General features: G+C 41.4%; 1 protein-coding gene across 1 annotated transcript in view; it reads right to left on the reverse strand.

Moving 5' to 3' along the window:
* Positions 1-18,120, reverse strand: part of LOC146812222 (protein-glutamine gamma-glutamyltransferase E-like) — a 107,203-nt gene that overhangs the window by 24,422 nt on the left and 64,661 nt on the right. Inside the window, exons 5-9 of the mRNA XM_085619252.1 lie at positions 16,238-16,366; positions 15,574-15,751; positions 6,586-6,724; positions 3,135-3,238; positions 1,518-1,760 (exon numbers count right to left, since the gene is read on the reverse strand). Of these exons, the coding sequence (XP_085475378.1) occupies positions 1,518-1,760; positions 3,135-3,238; positions 6,586-6,724; positions 15,574-15,751; positions 16,238-16,366 (793 nt within the window). The remainder of the gene's footprint in view (positions 1-1,517; positions 1,761-3,134; positions 3,239-6,585; positions 6,725-15,573; positions 15,752-16,237; positions 16,367-18,120) is intronic.

The raw sequence follows: 18,120 nt of genomic DNA on the forward strand, positions 1-18,120 counted from the left end.
CAAGGACCTAGGCATTTGCATTGATCTACTATTTTTAGATCTTACCTACAGACACCTTATAGCTGTCTGTGCGTAAAAGACATTCTGTGAACCATATCAAAAACTTCCAGTGGACTTTGTGCCAGGCCATTGCTAATCATTAGTTGCCTGTCTATTTGCTTGTTTGCTTGCTTCTTACTTGATGTCTTTCCTTCCTCTCGTGTTTGTCATTTCTCTGGAAAATAGCTTCTTTACAATCCCTTTGACTGGATGACATCTATCCTTCCACTGCTCACATTCATATAACTACTTTTTTACGTCTTAGCCTACCAAGCTGTCTGGTTTGCTAAAGACATTGGGGACATTAAGAAAGTTGACCCAGGAATGCATTTTGCCCATTGCTTACCATTAGCAGTGTGGTTTGTGACTCACATTTTCTGTTTTCTGGCTTTGTTTTAGACTTTCGGGTTCGTCCCTTTCATTGCCAAAATCTTGTATACTGTGTTTTTCCACAAACTCGCTTTCTGTAAACAAGCTTTTAAATCTAGTTCTTATCTTGTCACATTTGCTGTGCAATCAGACAGAGGTCAAATGTTAGGCAGTGTCTTCCAGGGAGCTTGGTGTTTATTTTTCTTTCTCTGATTTACGTGTGAGTAACCTGTGCGTCCCAGTTTCCCAGGGATCTCATGGAAAGTGTAAGCAAATTATGTGTGCAGGGCTTTAAGTGGGATGAAAAACTGGGGAGGTATCTCGTAGGGGCAGCCGATGTAATTATGAGCGTGGCTTAAAACTGTTAAGCTAAAAATCTGTACATAGCATAGTGTGCTTCCTCACTGGTAATGTGCTTCTTCTGTCATTGCCTCCAGATATATAATACGAGTGACATTAAACCTACAACCAGCCAGGACTATAGGCTTTGTCAATGGTTGTAAGTTGCATAAGATAAATAAGAACAAACTGCAGCATTTTCATTATTACAAACAATGAAAACATAGCTGGTTCAGAGATGTGTTACAGGTGGGAAACACTTAGAGGGCCTGTTTCCGTTGGTTGTACGTGCTTGGCTTGGGGGTCATTTTGCAAGCAGACCAGTTTGAGGATTGGGCACATTTTTGATTTGATTTTAATGTTTTCTTCACACTTGTGCTCAAAATGCTATATTTGGATCCCCCTTTTTTCAACAATTTGCAGTAAATATGTGGTGTAAAACCCACCATTTGAATCCATTTTTTTCAAAATTTTCTTGCGGGGGGAAAACCCCCCCGCACCCTCCCTTTGCACTTCGTGCTCACTCGCTTTGCTCGCACACTTACTACATTGGGGTACAACATCTTTCGCTGCACCACTTTCAAAATCCACCAGCCGCCACTGGCACCTTCTTAACTAATCACCACATAACTTGGCATCATCAGCATATGTAGAAAAAGGAATAGGTCTACAAAGTTTTGATTATAGGCAATATAGGAACATTTATGAAGAACATCTGAGTCACTATTAAAATAGAGGGAAAATTGATAAGCATGTGTAATTATTTTTACCTTCTGGATATTTGTAAGTATCAGTGACATCAACGCGCTCATTGCTGCCCACAGCCTTGGTGCTCATCATCTGGCCAACGTAGTAGGTATCTGAATATACCCTCTCCTTCCTGTTGGGACCATAGTAAACCCAGTTTGCACGGTCAGAATTCACCTCTGCAAACACAAAGGGCGCGTCGTACTTCAGCTGAATGTCCCCTTCTTTGATGGCCTTGACGGAGGTAGGACCACAGCGAAATAACTCTGCAGCAAATATGAAGTGTGAAGTAAACACTCACTGCATTAATAGTTGTGCAGCAGTACACTGACCAAAATCACGGATGCATCAAGGAGGCACAAGTTTAAATTTTTTTCTAATAATTTGCTAAATAACTATATTTATGCCCGTAAAATAATAACTCAATACCGTTTCAAGGGTTTGAAGATTAATAAAGTACAGAATACACACATAGGTGCCGATTCCGGTGTCGGACTGACGCAGGTCCGTCCGACATCAACCAGGAGCCATAACCGACCGACCTGCTGTCATCGGTTACGGCCCTGCAAGTACGATGCGACTGCACATGGTTCGGTCGCAGTCGTATACTTCACAATGCAAGCATGCATTCAGAACAGAATGCATGCTTGCATTGTGAAAAGCAGGGGTGCAGTTCATCCCTGCACCCTGTGGCCGGCACCCGAAGGTGCCTGCCACCGTGTGCAGGGATCCACAGAGGGGCACCATAGATGCCCCCAGGCCGCCATTCAGCAGCCTCGCACCCATGGGGGTCCTACGGGGGGCCCCTAAAGACAGTTTCCGACTGCCTTTTCGTGCCGGAAAGACCGTCATGAAAAGGCATTGAAAAACTGCCATTTTACTCCCTCGGTCGTAAAGAGGCGGCCGGGGGAGTACTGAGGGATTTCCGGACGGCGGACGGGCTCTCCCAGCCTGTCGTCAGCCATCCGGGAATCCAAGTCGGATTCCTTTCCGACTGAGCCCATCGGAATGGCTCGGGCGGAAAGGAATCCGTCCGACACGTTCCGATTCGGTCGGAAGGGCTCCGACCATCGTTTGGAGCCCTTCCGGACGAAATCGGAATCGGCCCCATAGAGTTAAAGATCAATTATTCATATGTATGATTCATTTTGCCAACTTGTTTGTACTGCATAATTAAAAAAAATATATATTAAGCTAGTAACTTAAGTAAGAGTGCAATCCACCTATTAGCTTATCTGCCCATTGGGTTTTGAACTTTGAATCCCAGATAGCAGAACATCAAGTATAAAGCTGGAAAGTAAATGCAAACAGAAGGTCACTCAAGTGTGTTATACTATTTTAATGGAATCCTCAGTGCTCCCACATATATGACAAGTTATGATGAGGTATTAGTAGACTCCTGCTGCTAAGTATTCTGGTGGTGTAATCAACACAACTTTAACACAAACTACTCATGACAAGGGCTATATGTGTTAGCGTACATTGCTCTATGAAGAAACATCTTTAGTTTTGCTCACATACCATTAACACGATTATGACTTTTTTAAATCACTTGCAAGGTTTCACATACTAGCCTCCTGAGATTTCAGAAGTCATACATACTGATGACTATGTGACATCTGCAAGAACGCTGAGGTTACCTTGACTTTCCTCCTGTGGAGTTGAGTCCAGAACCTGCCATCCGTCATAGAAATCTCCCAGGTCTCGCCGAATAAACCAGGATTCATTCCACATATGGAAATTCCTGTAGGGATAAAAACGTTAAGACCTCATATTGAACAGATATACATATGATCACCTTGCAACACGATGCCAATATCACTAAAATGTTTAAACTTCTTGTAACCTGTATGATTACTATATAGAGCAGAATATTATTGTTGGGAAGTTGGTTATTAGTAGTGATAAATAGGGACTTACCACTAGTAATAAGGCCATAAACACAATAAAAGGTTCAGTCAAGGTCTCAATAAATTATTCCCTTGCTCAACACTTAGTACCTGGCAATGAGCAGGTGTAACTTAGGAGATGTGTGTAAAGCATTTAATAACACCAATACATTAAATAAGTAAGACACAACACACAATAAAAATCCAACACCAATTTATAAAAAATAGATTATATTTTTGTGAACAAATAGACTCCAAAACAACAAAAATCCCATGTAGAGAACCAGAGATATGACTTTTTAAGGATTAAAAGTAAACTAGCGTTTAGAGGCAATTAGCACTCAAGGGGTTTAAAAAAACTCATGCTGGACCAGGACAAAGTCAAGAGTTCTTTACATTTACTTCCAGAAGTTTTTTTCTATGCAGGGAATTGGTCCACGACCCCAGCTAAGGGTTCAGATGCTCTGGTTTTCCTCTTGGAGTCTGGGACAACAACTCCCACAATGCACCTGGTTGACTTATGAAGCTTTTTACAAAATTGCTCCAAACGTCTCCAAACTTGTGGAGCTTCTTCCAGAAGGTCTTCTTGATGGTTCAAAGTGTCCACAACGCCAATCCAGGGGATTAGAAACGCTGAGCTGGTCCTTGGGATGTTGGGGCTACAATTCCCACAATGCACCTGGCCACCAAATCCTTAAAAGTCCACTGGATACACTCCAGGATGGGGACATCTTGGTGGAGATGATGCACGTGGGCTCTGTTAACCTGTAGCTTGCAGGAAGTCTGCTCCTTAATCTTTCTTGAAGCAAGGCAAAGTCATTAGGGCTGTAGTCACAGAATGTACAGCAGGTGTAGTCCTTCAGATGCTGATCCGGTTTCCAGCTGGGCAGTCCTTCTTCTCCTTGTAGTTTTAGGCAGCAGATCTGAGTTGCCTTGCAACTCTTATGTATTTATGCCGTGTTCCTGGGTGTCACGTAGGGGTGCACCCCTTAGCAATAGAATGCAGAGTGCAACCCAGCTGTATGACCACTTACTCCAAAGTGTGGCATATTTGTGTCCCAGAAAGCACTATTCTTTCAAAATCCAACATGGAGAAATTCTCTCCTTGGAGGTTAAATCAGGCTAAGCCAACCCCACTGGCGTAGCTAAGATTCCCTAACACTCCCCTTCCATCCGGCTCCCTAATCTTATTACCGGGCTCCTGTGTGGCTTGGGTTGCAGGATGTGGGGGCGAGCCTGTGCTGTCCTAAAGTGTAATTTTCCTTTTGAAGACCAGTTTGGCCACCACTCCTACATCCTGCCTTTTACTTAGGCAGCTATAGTTCTCCACCGACATGAAATCCATTGTCTCCCTAACAGGTCTTTAAGACAGCTTGGCTCAGCCTGACAGAGGCTAACCAATCAAGAGAGGACCGCTGGAAGGCTGGATTTTGGCTTACAGAAAAGAAAGTTTAATAACTTATTTTCTGTGATAGTTATTATATATTTGACAGTGGCAAGTTGTGAGATTTATCGTAACTATCATTTTAAGTCCTTGAATGACATTTTGATCTCACTCCTGTCAATATTTATACTTAAATAAAATATTGCAATGTTAGCCTATGGAGCTAGTTTGGCAGATTTCCCTCACCAGGGTTTATCAAACAAATATTATAATGTCCATGCTTATAGTTACATGGCACCCTAGCCCTGGGTGCCATGGTACCTAGGGGATACCTTAGGGGTCCCATATGTAAAAATAAGGTCGATTCCTACTTTGTAACTGCCTTTAATTCCAAAAGAGAATTTGCTTATAATTCATCTTTAAGAGCAGCCTGCAAGGCAGGGCTGGCTTTTAAAATGACAGCAGCCACCACAGTATGGCACACTTAAGTGATTCAAGTCTACTGCGCCTCTAAACCTACATGCGCTACCATATACTAGGGGCTTACAGGTAGGTTGTCAGTACCAATTGTAATTATACCTAATTACCATGTACTGTTAATCAGAGCACAGGCCCTGTTTTTGGTTAGCAGAGCCCAAGGCAAAAACAGAGTCAGAAAACAAGCATCTAGTAGCCAAAATGGAGGCAAAAAGTGTGGGGACACTGAAAACAGGTCCTGATTTCTGACAATTAATATATATAATGACATTCTTTATGGAGAATGCTTAAATAAAAAGACTATCTTAATAAGCATTCCATTGCTTTGTAGTTTGGCTTAGTGTAGTATGGCTTATAGTATTCATATATACCTGTACAGATGCAAACTATAGTTAAAAATACCCTTAATACAATTAGTGTAGCCAGGGCTGTAAAAGTAAAAAAGTATTTCATTAGGCATATTTGAGAATTTCGTAGGAACTGTGTAGCTTTCCGGGCTACATCTGTCTTTCCTTGCTCCTTGTGGGGAAATCCTCTGAATATGTGTATATTCGTATGAGGTAATTTTTAAATTGTCGCAAATATTGTTCCACTGCATGTTTTCTTCATTTCAAAGGCATGTATTTAATGTGAAAGCTTGAATTTCCTCTTACACCTTGGAAAATGTGGCATGGTATGTTTTCCCCCAACTTCCGCCCCTCCTGGACGTGGTTCATGCAATACTTAAATGCAGAAGAGCAATAAAGTATAAGAAAGGCACTACAAATGTTCAAGAATACCCAAAAAGTTATGATTGTCGACGTTCACCACATGTGCATATTCCTCACCAAGGACTCACACCCAGAAGAAATACCAGTCTTTGCATAGGCACCATTGCAGAGATTAAAAAATCTTTATACTTGGAAGAACCTCGGCAGTCATGACATTTCCACGATGATACCACATTTGTAACTCAGGATCAAATTCTGTGTGCTGAGTTGACCAATTTTTTTGTGTGCAATTCTAAGTAATGTACAAAAATGATTCTGTGAATACAGCCACCAATTCTGGGCTATTAAATGGGGCTCCCTATATGAAAGGTATTTGCCGGTCTAACATCAAACCTGAGTTTACTTCTAAAAACGTTTTTCTATCTTGTGATACAATCATGTGCAGTAAAGCATTCTTTTGTTTACAAAATTACATATTTACACATTTGGATAAATATGCACACATACATTACTACCGCTGACTATAATGTATGATCTTACATCATCAAGCAGGAAGTATATTCTCCCATCTGACCTCATGCATGATGCTGTGTGATCACTATGAAAAGTATAGTGAGTTTGTTCAACTAACCATATGCTGTCCTTGGACATGTCGTCTAGGAATTTGCCGTTCTCATCGTAGTATAGATCAATGTCCAGGTTACCATCGGTGTTGTGAGCAGAAAGGAAGTTGGTGATAGCACGTGTGGGAATCCCCAGGCATCGCAGCACTAATAAATAAAAAAGCAATATATGAATACTCAGCATTTATAATGACAGCAACCTCTAACAATTCATAAGTTGAATCAACTTATTTAATGTGTACTTCTGATGTCCTAGCTGACTACTTCCAACCCCACGCTGACTGTTGGATTGTACATCAACATAACTGTTGAAATTTATCAACATTTTACTAATTCAACGTGCTAGTGGGATAGCTCAATCCATCGATGTACCTTCTTCAGATCTTGACAAGCAACCTGCAGATGAACATTTTGCATTTGGGAAGGCTGATTACTCCTTTCATCATACTCAATACATTTTGCACCATTACTTGAAAATCGTAGTAGATTGTTACACAGCCATTTTGCACTTGTAGATCACTCTAAATATTGTCTTTCCTTCATCTGAACATACTGGGATCACTAATTATGCTAAACATAGCTCAGTAGCTAATAATAATTTGACTTGCCTAGTAGTGTGATTGCCTGTCGGCTAAGCCTAAGCACCCATCATATGGTGGGAGAACGCACTTCCTAAATCAAATTTGGGGTTATTTGACAGCCCATAGAAACCTTAATATCGACAAATGAAGTATTTGAAAGAACGAGATGATGTGGCATAGAGGCCAGAGCTGGAACAGGGTAATCAGGTTTGAGTCTCGATGTACCCTCAATATCTTGTGATTTTTGCAAATTCCCTTACGAGCTGATGTAAATTTTGAAGGGTGGTTTTTACTCCATACTCCATCACCATGATGGAGTAACCACCTGCCAAATTTTGAAATGTTCGTTTGCCTGATGGACATTTCAACCATTGACAGGAGCCGCGGGCAAGGCGGTTCCTACCAATGTATTGGCGTATGGCTCCGTCAAATTTGATGGAGCCATACGGCAAAGTTTCAAACATTTGTTTTATTTTCAAAGTGGATTTTGTTATTTAAATTTTTTATAAATTGCCACCCTTGCCATGGGATTCATCTCCCATGCTGCAAGGGGCATTTTTCATTTTTTATTGCCCCTTACTACAGGGGTTTCCTGATGGTGACTGGCAAAAAGCTAATTGTCTGCCCATTTAAATTGGGTTGGAGGACATGCAGCCATTCCTTCTACGAGCCTTATTAGGTCTGAGATGTTTTCCCTAAGCAAAAATTGAGTAGTCTCCCGCGTTACCCAACTATGGTCCCCCTGTATCTAACTTTGGTGAGCAGACCATTTTGTTGGGAGGAGAAGAAGAAAGGCAATTTGTACCACACAGCTACTGTGTGGTGGTACAGAAAGCAGCGGCAAGGCTGATCCTTAACATTGCAAAGCATCATTCAGCCAGGTAGGGGATTCGTGCCTTGCACTGGCTTCCTATGAGGAAGCACATCTCCTTTAAGGTTCTGAGCATGGTATATGAGGCCATGCACAGTAAAGGATTGCCACATTTGAAAACCCTGTGCCAATGGTATACTCCTGGGAGGACATTGAGCTCCTCCACCTGGAAAAAAACTGGTGTCTCCTAGATTCCGCAGGTCCAGATGGGACCGCCACTCCTTTTCTGTAGCAGCCACCCAGCTTTGGAATTCCTTGCCCACCTTCATCTCCAATGCGGACACTTTCCCGGTTTTTAGAAAACTTCTGAAAACATGGCTAATTTCATCTTAGATGGCTGCAAGAGCGCTTCTCTCCTCCTCCGTCTGCCCAGCGCCTTGACACCTTCGGGTATAAGTGCGCTTTATAAATATTATCCTATACTACATATCTGAGAAGACAATTATTCATGGATTCCTGGCAGCTTCCTGCAGTGTGAAGTCTGATGCCCAGGGACAGCTGCAGGGTTTATGCCACCAAATGCCCGGTTGACTAAAACAGGCTGGATTTCTCCATCAGTAGGGGGACAGAAATTGCGTAAATGGAAAAGCATTGGAAGAGCAACTTCAACTAAGCGCTTAGAGGTGAGCTAAGGCGCAGGTTCAGAGCTACATTAAGGGCGCTTCAAACAGCTGTTTTACAGCTCCACTACTGTATTTCTCAAGAGGACCACAGGTTGTAACACCTTCACAAAATATGCCATAGCTAGCTGAAAGGTAGCATGCAAATGGCAACATGTCATTGTGCTCAAGGCAGGGTTATACAATCAACATTATCCTATTTGTACGACAGAGGGCACCCTGGCACTACTTGATTTGTGGACATCCTTCAATGTTAGACATCCCTGCCTGGCCTCCATGGTTTTGGTGCTAGCTCAGTGAGACTCCTGGTTGCAGCGATCAGGACAGGCCAAACATGCTATTTCCATTTGTTCGCTTTCAGCTGCGCCTGGGTTCACAGTCACTCAGACTGCTCTGAGAGGCTAACTTACAAAATGTATAAACTAATCTAGAATATATATATAATGGCTCACTTTCCCCAATATATTTTAGGACTTGAGTTATAAAAGTAATTTAGCGTCTGCTGCCCAAAGGTTAAAACTGGTGGCACAGAAGTGTACTTTCTCCTCTCGCATTACTGCAGGACAGAGTCCAAGTGGCACCTAAAGGAACCATGGAGAATGTATATGGGTAAATACCTACATGCCTCTTGTCAGAGGTCATCGGGAGCTGCCAGCTCCAATGCAAAGGTTATGTAGACGGAGGAGTGAGGGGTTCCAGGGCTGGCCCCACACCCTGGAACACATAAAGAGTTGGAGAAGTACAAATCCTGGTGGGAAGATGTATCTATGGTTGTAGCGATGCCATTACCATCAGGTCCAAGGTGCCTCTGATTAGGCTGTTCAGTGGACCAAAAGCCAGCCCTGGGCGGCAAGTCCACAAACTATTTTTTTAGCTGTCGAGCATTTAGGCTTAAAGTCAGTGAAGCTGGGCATGGGGGGTCTCTCATAAAAATGTGTAAGTTGCTTGGCCTTTAGTAGCTCATGATGGTCACTGATCAGAAGTAGCTCTCACTACAGAAAAGGTTGGAGAGCCCTGATCTAACATGATCAGCACTGGTGGTAAGCATACTCCATCACCGTTGTGACAGAGTATACTTACTGCCAATGTATAAGTCAGTTCTTTAGCAACTGATTCAAATATTTTCAGATGGGATACTGCATCACAAATGTAACGAAAGTCGTGTCTGCTGAAATAGAAGGGCATTATATCATAAGGCACTTGTAATATGGTAGATGGGATATCCGTTACGTTTGTGATAAAGTATGCCGTACGCCAAACTCTTAATCAGGCCCTTAGTGTTGTATTAAGCTTTTTTTAGTCATTTGATGGCTTTGTGGTATCCTTTCATATTTAACTTGCAAATCATTTTGTCCTGTGTTGCCTATGACATCCACCAGTGCTGTTACAGATTGCATTTAACATGTTTTGGCTCTGCTACTTTTTAAGTGAACCACTATTTTGTTGCTTTAATGCCCCTCTTGGGTTTTCTAGTTTTGGAAGGTGTTAAGATATATCAAAAGCATACTATCTGTTTTAATGGAGGTTAAAATGCAAGTGGGAAGATTGGAATTTTTTTGCTTTGTGAGTTGAATTAAACCCATCAACACTGGAAGAGACTTGGGTTGACATTGTTGTGCAGGTGATGGGTATGCATATTGGGTTCATCAGGTTGATGCAGGTGAGAGAGCAGTAGGACTGTATTTGTGAGTGCATCTGCAAGTTCAAAATTATTTCAAGGTTGTCATTAAACGTACGATCCAGATCCAGTCCAGTGTGAGTTTGCCTTTATTTACACCTCTCACATCCTGTCGTAAGCTAAGTACCTACATGTTGTCATGGGGGTCCTTGACAGTTTTAATGTCTGCCCTTTCACCCTAAGTTAAGGTCACCGATGATCAACATTATCTTGGCCTTAGTCTCTCAAAGGATTGTTTATTAGGGGAACTCATTCAGAAAAGATGTTTTCTGAACCGGTGGATTATACATCTATTGGGGTAAATAAAGCATTGGCTAGCTAAGCCGGCTATATTTGGACTGTAAGGGATGACTGTATAGGTTAGTTTTGAGACATGGGTTGAATTAACACACACTTTCCCTTATCTTACAATGAATGTTCTTTAGGTTGATTGTTCACCTCTTGGGAATAAGGTAATTGAAACAAGTGGTACAAAATCAAAATCAGGCCCTTAGTCTCCCACCTTCGTTCGCGGCCTTTAATAGAAACATCTGACATTAAAAATGCTACTACTAACTTTAATACTCATTGCTCTTTGTGCGTTGCACTGCTAGTCACAGATGATACTCAGATAAATTATGTGATGCAACACGCCGCAGGGCCGGCTTTAGCGCTGGTGGCGCCCTGTGCGACAATGTTTGTTGGCGCCCCCAATGACCACCTCCCTCAGGGATTTCCTCACGGCCACTCTTCAACAGTGCCCCTCAAGTCTCCATAACTACTCCCTCACAGATGCATTAAATTAGTTTTATAGCAACACTGATACCAGTCTAGGGTGTCAGAGCCTTTTACATCACACATATTACACAGAGACAATCCATCCAGGGGCATAGCTAGCCCTTTGGCTGCCCGTGGCGGTCACTGGAGTTGCCGACCCACGACGGCCAACTGAAGAGTGGGGAGTATTGCTGCCCCAAGACGGCAGGTAAGAGCGGGGGGAGGCTGCCTTCGCTAAAACTCGTGCCACCTGGGATGTCCCCCCTTTACCCCCTACTATGCCACTGAATCAAGTAAACATGTGTAAATCAGTGTATGGGAAACGTTACATAGACAGGGGACTACAATAGGTGTCATGCCATCCATACTTGTAGGCAGTATAGTTAAAGAGTGCTTGGTCTGGAGAAGCACAAACTTAGAATATAAAACTTAACGCTGTGTTTGGGGGTTCTCTTTAATAATAAGAATTGATTTCTGCCCAAATGAACCAATTTTGCAACATTAGGATAAAGAAAGACTGGGGAGAAAATCATAATCCTCTAACCTATACAATGCAGTTTTCATGCAGCTCTTTGATGACAGTTAATTGCTCATTGTTCTACATTAGGATTTTAACTTATAAACTGCAATTACCAATAGAATCTCTCTAACAGAAGCAGTAGCTCACTGACTTATTTACATGATAAGCTCTTTGTGATGTGCATGGTACACGTTCTTTGCAGCAGGCATATTAACCCTCTGTGCTACCTTACGATGAATCAAAACTTCCACTAGACAAAACTCCAGTCTCTCTCCTGAAAGAACATTAATCACTGGAGTGATCGTGACATGTTTATTGTTGCCTAAAAATTGCTGGAGGCAAAGAATGCAGCAGCAGGTCCTTTTAAAACCATAATATATGTTGCACCACCATAGAGCCAGCCCTGCCTACAACTTCCTTTGTTTCAATTCACAAACCGAAAGTGAATTGCACAAAATTGAGCTGGCATAGAATATCTCTAGTAATCAAGGTGGTAAGAAGCCATACTGATGGTGCGAGTAGACAGCAGAGCTCGGCTCTCTGTGGCTAGACCAATTAAATGAAACACCCACACATGCAAGTAAAACCTTCTATTTTATTTTCTGGCCCAAAAGCAAAGCAAATATTTACTGCAGCGCATGGGTGGGCATAACACGTGCCTCCTGGTCTGGTTAACACTGCTATTTCTCTTGTATTTCTACGAAGTTTAACATCGTGGAAAGAAAGAGGGACAACAGTGTTCAACCATGCAGGCTTTTGGGCAGTGCGGCTGGCGCCGATTTCAGAGCACAAATAGCGCCCCCCGACCTTGGCACCCACACGGTGGCACCACTCGCACCGCCCAAAAGTTGGAACGCCTCTAGAACACATATGGAGTAATTGTCTCACAGCACTGAGTCAAGATGAACTTCTGCTAGGATCCTGGACCCTTGGAAACATGCTCTTGAGTTTTTCTTACTAGAACACCACCCTGTGGAACCTAAGGTCTTGATCAATAGACCAGCCTGTCTTTCTATTGCCTTTCCCCTCCAAACACTTGGAAAGGTCAGTTAACCTGCAACGTTCCTATTATTTGAAATCAAGCCCAATCTGGTTTCTAAGCATGACACAGCACCAAACCTGCCCCATGGTCTGTATCGGACGACCTCAGAATGATATTGAACCAAGGTGGTCCTTATCTGCAGCTGTTGATACTTTCTCTGTCATATGCTTATTTCTCATCTCTTCCATTTGGGTATCTGTCAACCAGCTCTCAAATGCTCTTTTCCATCAGTACAATCTCAATTGGTTTATCTCTCACCATTTCACTCAGTGAGCATATCCATCATCTATGGAGTACCCCACATGTCACCCCTTAACCCAACTTATTTAACATGTACATTACTCCTCTAGCTACATATATCATGTCACACACTGATGAAACTCAAATCACTGTCTATTTCTGACGTCTCTGGCATTTTAAAAAAAAATGTTCTTGTATCCCTGAGGTAGGTAAATGAATGGAATATGATTGCCTCAAATTAAACAGTATCAAAACTGCAGTTCTGATTTTGGTAATAAGACGTCCATTTGGGCAACTTTGTGGTGGCCTCCTGAGCTGGGCTACATATTGCCCACCATGAGCTCAGTAAGAAATCCAGGTTTTATATTTGATCGTAATCTTACCTAGATTTCTGCTTTTTATTTCTCTTTGTAAAGGATGCTCTCTGTCTCGGCTAGTAACACTATGATCCAGTCTTGTATCATCTTTTTCCTGGAATATGGAAATTCTCCCTGTCTTATCATCCCAGCATATTTGTCCCAATAGTTGCAGAATGTGAACGACTCTGCAGGCCGCTTCATTTTGAACCTGCCGTCATGTGTCTCTATCAGCTCTGGCATTAAAAATCTCCACTGACTTCCTATTCGGAAGTGCACTATTTTCAAATTGCTCTGCATTGTCCATCATGCTGTTTCCAAAATTGGCTCTATAAATCTCAGACGCAAATTCAGACCCTGCCATCCACCTGCTCTCTTTGCCTCTGCTAATCTGGTTGCCATCCCTCATATCTTTCCCAGGTGGTCTGGTGCTCGTTGCTTCTCCCACCTGGCAGCAATACACTGGAACTCTCTAGTGGTTAACATAAGGATGATTCATCTCCAGTTCATATATAGGGGCTTAAAAGGCTTTGCCAAAAGATATCACCCCCTTGTTTCAGATTTCTCTAGGCCAGGACGCCCTTTCAGGGATTTGTCACACGTTAAAAAACCTAAAAACCATACTGTAACATAGCATAACATAACATACCATCATATCACATAACAGAGAACTCCCATGTGCAAACACAATTTTTCTATGCAAGGAAAATTCTTTACCCCATAGAAAAAACTCTCCCCTTAAACTGTCAGCAAATTCAGCTTGGAAAGAAGCTATATTATATCACTAATCTGAACCCATGCTCTCACACAAATGAGGCATTTCTCTTTCCTCTTCTAAACTTCAAGTAAGCACTACTGAGCACAATAAAGGCAAAAATGAAAAAGAAACAAACATTTCCTGGTGAAAGTCACCTAGACAATGTAAACTTACAACATTTCTGCACCCGTTAAGAGATTGAACACAACTCCCCTCCTCCACTGCTGTCAAATCCGATACTCCAAATGGATACCCAGAGTACGCCACACAGCCCGGTGATGTTTCAGACCTCTATTCCTAGAGATAAATGTGGTCATACACTTAGGTTTATGACCACATGTAACTATTTTACATCCACTAGGCTTTCCCAAAAGGATTCTGGCAATCATAACCCCATTTACAGGCTTGGAGAGCTCTTCACCCATACGTTTTGCTCAACGGTTAAGAAATTGTTTCAAGATGCTCCAAGACATGACTAGTCGTAGTTGTTTGTCATCTGCCTAAAAACGAACATTTGTTGTCCTTCTTGAACCATCTTGAAACAATTTCTTAACCCAGTAGGGCAGTTTAACAAGGCATCTCTGTGGCTGAGATCTTCAGACTCTGTTGCTAGGTCTAAATTACCCACAGTGGTATCTCCAGCCAAGAGACAAAAAGGCTCCCTGTAACCGATAAATTATCATAGACAGATTTAAACTTTTCTTGAAAGAAGGTAGCTAGAGTTTGCAGAACGATTAGTTGATCATATTATTTTTTATCTCGGGGAGCTTAGATAGTTTTTTGACCGTTGCAAACAACTCTTTAGAAGAATATTTTGTTGATTCAATTTTATAAGTAAAGTTCAAAGCCTTTTCCTTATGAATGAAATCTTTATAGGCTTGGATGGAGAGTTTATAGGTTTCTTTAGCTTTAAGATAGTAATTGGTCCTCCATTTACGCTCATGACTATGGCACAGCTGTATTTGTACACTAAGTTTATCAGTAAACCATGGCTCAGAGGGGACAACTCGGTGGCTTTTGTTAGTTTTGGGTGGGGCTGGTAAGAGTTTTGGTTATTTAAGTGTCATTCAATTATATGGGCACAAATCAGTATCCACATTTTTAACTGAGAAAGTGGCTTGCTGAGAAGAGGAGTCGTAAGTGGTCAAGGGGCTTCAGTTAGTGTTCAGGGGATCACATATCAACATGGCATTTCCCTACAGACAAACAACTTTCTCTCAGGCATGTTAAAATTGTCATCATGCTATGTTGTTTCATGAGCTGTGATTGGTCAGCACTTCAACAGTGTAGTCATCCCAGGACAAAGTTTTTCAAGCAATTTAGTTAAAATGAACAGTTTTAAATTCTCTTTTGGTCTCAACTAATTCAATTTTCAATATGATAAAACATAGTGGGTCCAATTAACAAAGTTATTGCTTTGACTTACTTTTGTATCACTACTGCCTTACTCTGAATTTGATGAGAAAGACAGAAGTAATGCATGAGTAAGTCACATCTACCCATAGCAAAGACTTTGTGAATTGGGCTCAGTGTGTCTACACTGCTACTGAGAAACATAATTATATTAAGACATACCTGTACACATCACTCCTGCAAACACCCAGCACTGACCATACTTGACAGGCTGGTATCCATCACTCTGCCATTTCCTAAGGATCTCAACACTTCCACTCCAGGCACTTGGGTCCACCCCGCCTGGGAAATCCTTTTCCCATCTTCCCTCCACAACACCATATTCATCATTGCTATTAACCTGGCAGAGAATTTCACAAAAAGAGAGAAGGAAGGTAAAAAAAAGAAAATCAGGATGAGGAATTGAAGAAGAAAATCGAGAAAAGAGTTATGAAGTAACATTTTGTAACAACCAAAGACACTTCTGGAACTTCACCTCAAATATAACATTTGAAAGTTAAATACTGCTTAGGATGTATCACTTTTATGATATCTAATTATGTGAGTGAGTGACTTCAATCAAGAATGTTAAGAACTGAGATGACAAAGGTGAAACAAGACTCCTAATCTGAGAGACAGAATAAAAATAAACAGGAGACAGTAAAACAAATTGCTGCTTTGTATAAAGTTGAGGGTTAACCCCAGCATTATCTGTTCTGTATCCATCAAAATAGTGTGATTACTGAAAGTTGAATTAATTCATTTTATGATATGTGCCTCTAACAATTACTAAAGTATGGTAATCTATTCTTCAACTATTATCACCATAGATACATCAGATACTCACCATTGCACTTACTATCCTGCCCACATAGGTGGCATCATTTCTCTGGGAACAGTCTTTAACTGGGTCATTTCGATAGTTGGTGTTCCTATCCAGTAGTTCAAGACAGATATTAAGAATATTGTCTTCAAACTGTAAAAAACACAAAGAGGTGATAATTGGTAAAAATGTTCCCATTAACCTGAAAGAGGACACCACTTAACCTCAGATGTTGTACTCTTTACAGTTAAAGTAAAGACAACCTCTGTCCAACTCAAAGAAAGTTCACTTTTGTTACGAGCTCCTATAGAATTGTTGTGGAACTAGTGAGGCTGAAAGACCAACATTTCTGTTCAATTAAGACACCACACACAGAGTGACAGTGCAACATCACCCAGTTTCAAACCCACCTTACCAATCTGCGCTCATATTTGGGACAACAACTCAGTTGCCAAAAAAACAGAATCCAGGTGAGCATGGAAGAGTACACCCCTATATTCATCCCATCCACTTTGATCAGTAAGGCCTCCATGTTATACATATACCTGGACTGAACCCATAATAAAGTCTATATCTATGTACAGGTTTACTTCCTTCTTGCGACTACCATCTTAGAAAGAAATATAGTCAAAGTCATATGTGTTTCACATACGTTAAGAGAAGCAAAACCACAACTTCATTCTCACTGAGACCTGATTCAGGAACAATTTCAACACCATGTTGGGTGGAAAGATTCCTCCTAGTTTTAAACTCCTGCATAGAAATAATTATACTAGAAGAGAAGTAGAGCTGTGTTCTATTCCACAAAAATCACCTGTAGAGTAATAGTTTACCTATCATGTGTACCATTTAAGTGCGTGGCATTACACAACATGGCAGCTCATTAGTCAAGATATATCATTCCCCAATCTCTGGTTCCACCCTCTTGGAAGAAATTGTTAACCGTACCATAAAGTTGTAGTCCAAGCTTATATAATTCTTTTGGTGAATGTTTTTAATCTCTGACAAACCTCATTCCAAAACAACTACATGCTTAATCAACGACCCATATGCTTTAGGATAATTAGTGGGACAACACTTTCTGGGCGCCACATTCTAGACTTGATGTTCGCATGCAGTATCATGGGTTTAAGCTCTTTAGTATAGTCACTGATATGGTCAGGTCACTCACTAATTACCATCTCTCTTTCAAGCATGTAACATCATCCTTTACTACACAGTAAGACCGATCAAAAGCCCACACTGCATAGACTGTATGGTGTCATGTTCATGGAAGGTGTTGACAACTTGTAGATCTCTGTTTCACTAGAGCATCAAGTAAGTATTTCACTGAACCTCCAGCTAGCTGAAACACAAATGCATCCAAATAGCATGTCAAAATAGCATACATTTCTATTGAACCAAATCAAGCAAACAAAGATTTTAACATCTATTTGTAACTTATAACCATGTGGAATTATTGGCCCACAAGCTTCTCACTACCATGATAAAGACCACCTTAGAAGGTAAAAATATAGTATATGCTGCCTCAATTTCAGGTAAACACATATTGTTACCATAGCAACCCATCAGCCCTCCCCTACTTCAGGTCTCCCCCTCATTCTTTAAGCAGGTGGAAGTCAACATTGTATTGACCAAAGATCCCTCTATCCTGTATATTGAAACATGCCCTGCAGCCCACTTGAAATAATTCTGCTTTAATTTCATTACTATCAGCACAAGCATGGAAAATACCTTCTTCTTCGAAGGATTTGCTCCCAATCAGCATAAACATGCAGTCATTGCTGCTTGCTGTAAAAACCCACTGCAGAATTAATTAAATCTAATCTTAGCCATCAAGATCCACAATCAGGTTTCAGACCTCTGTGGAGAACAGAAACCACTTTTGCTAACATTAGAGAAGATCC

Source organism: Triturus cristatus, chromosome 7 (assembly GCF_964204655.1).
Source record: "Triturus cristatus chromosome 7, aTriCri1.1, whole genome shotgun sequence".
NCBI lineage: Eukaryota > Metazoa > Chordata > Amphibia > Caudata > Salamandridae > Triturus > Triturus cristatus.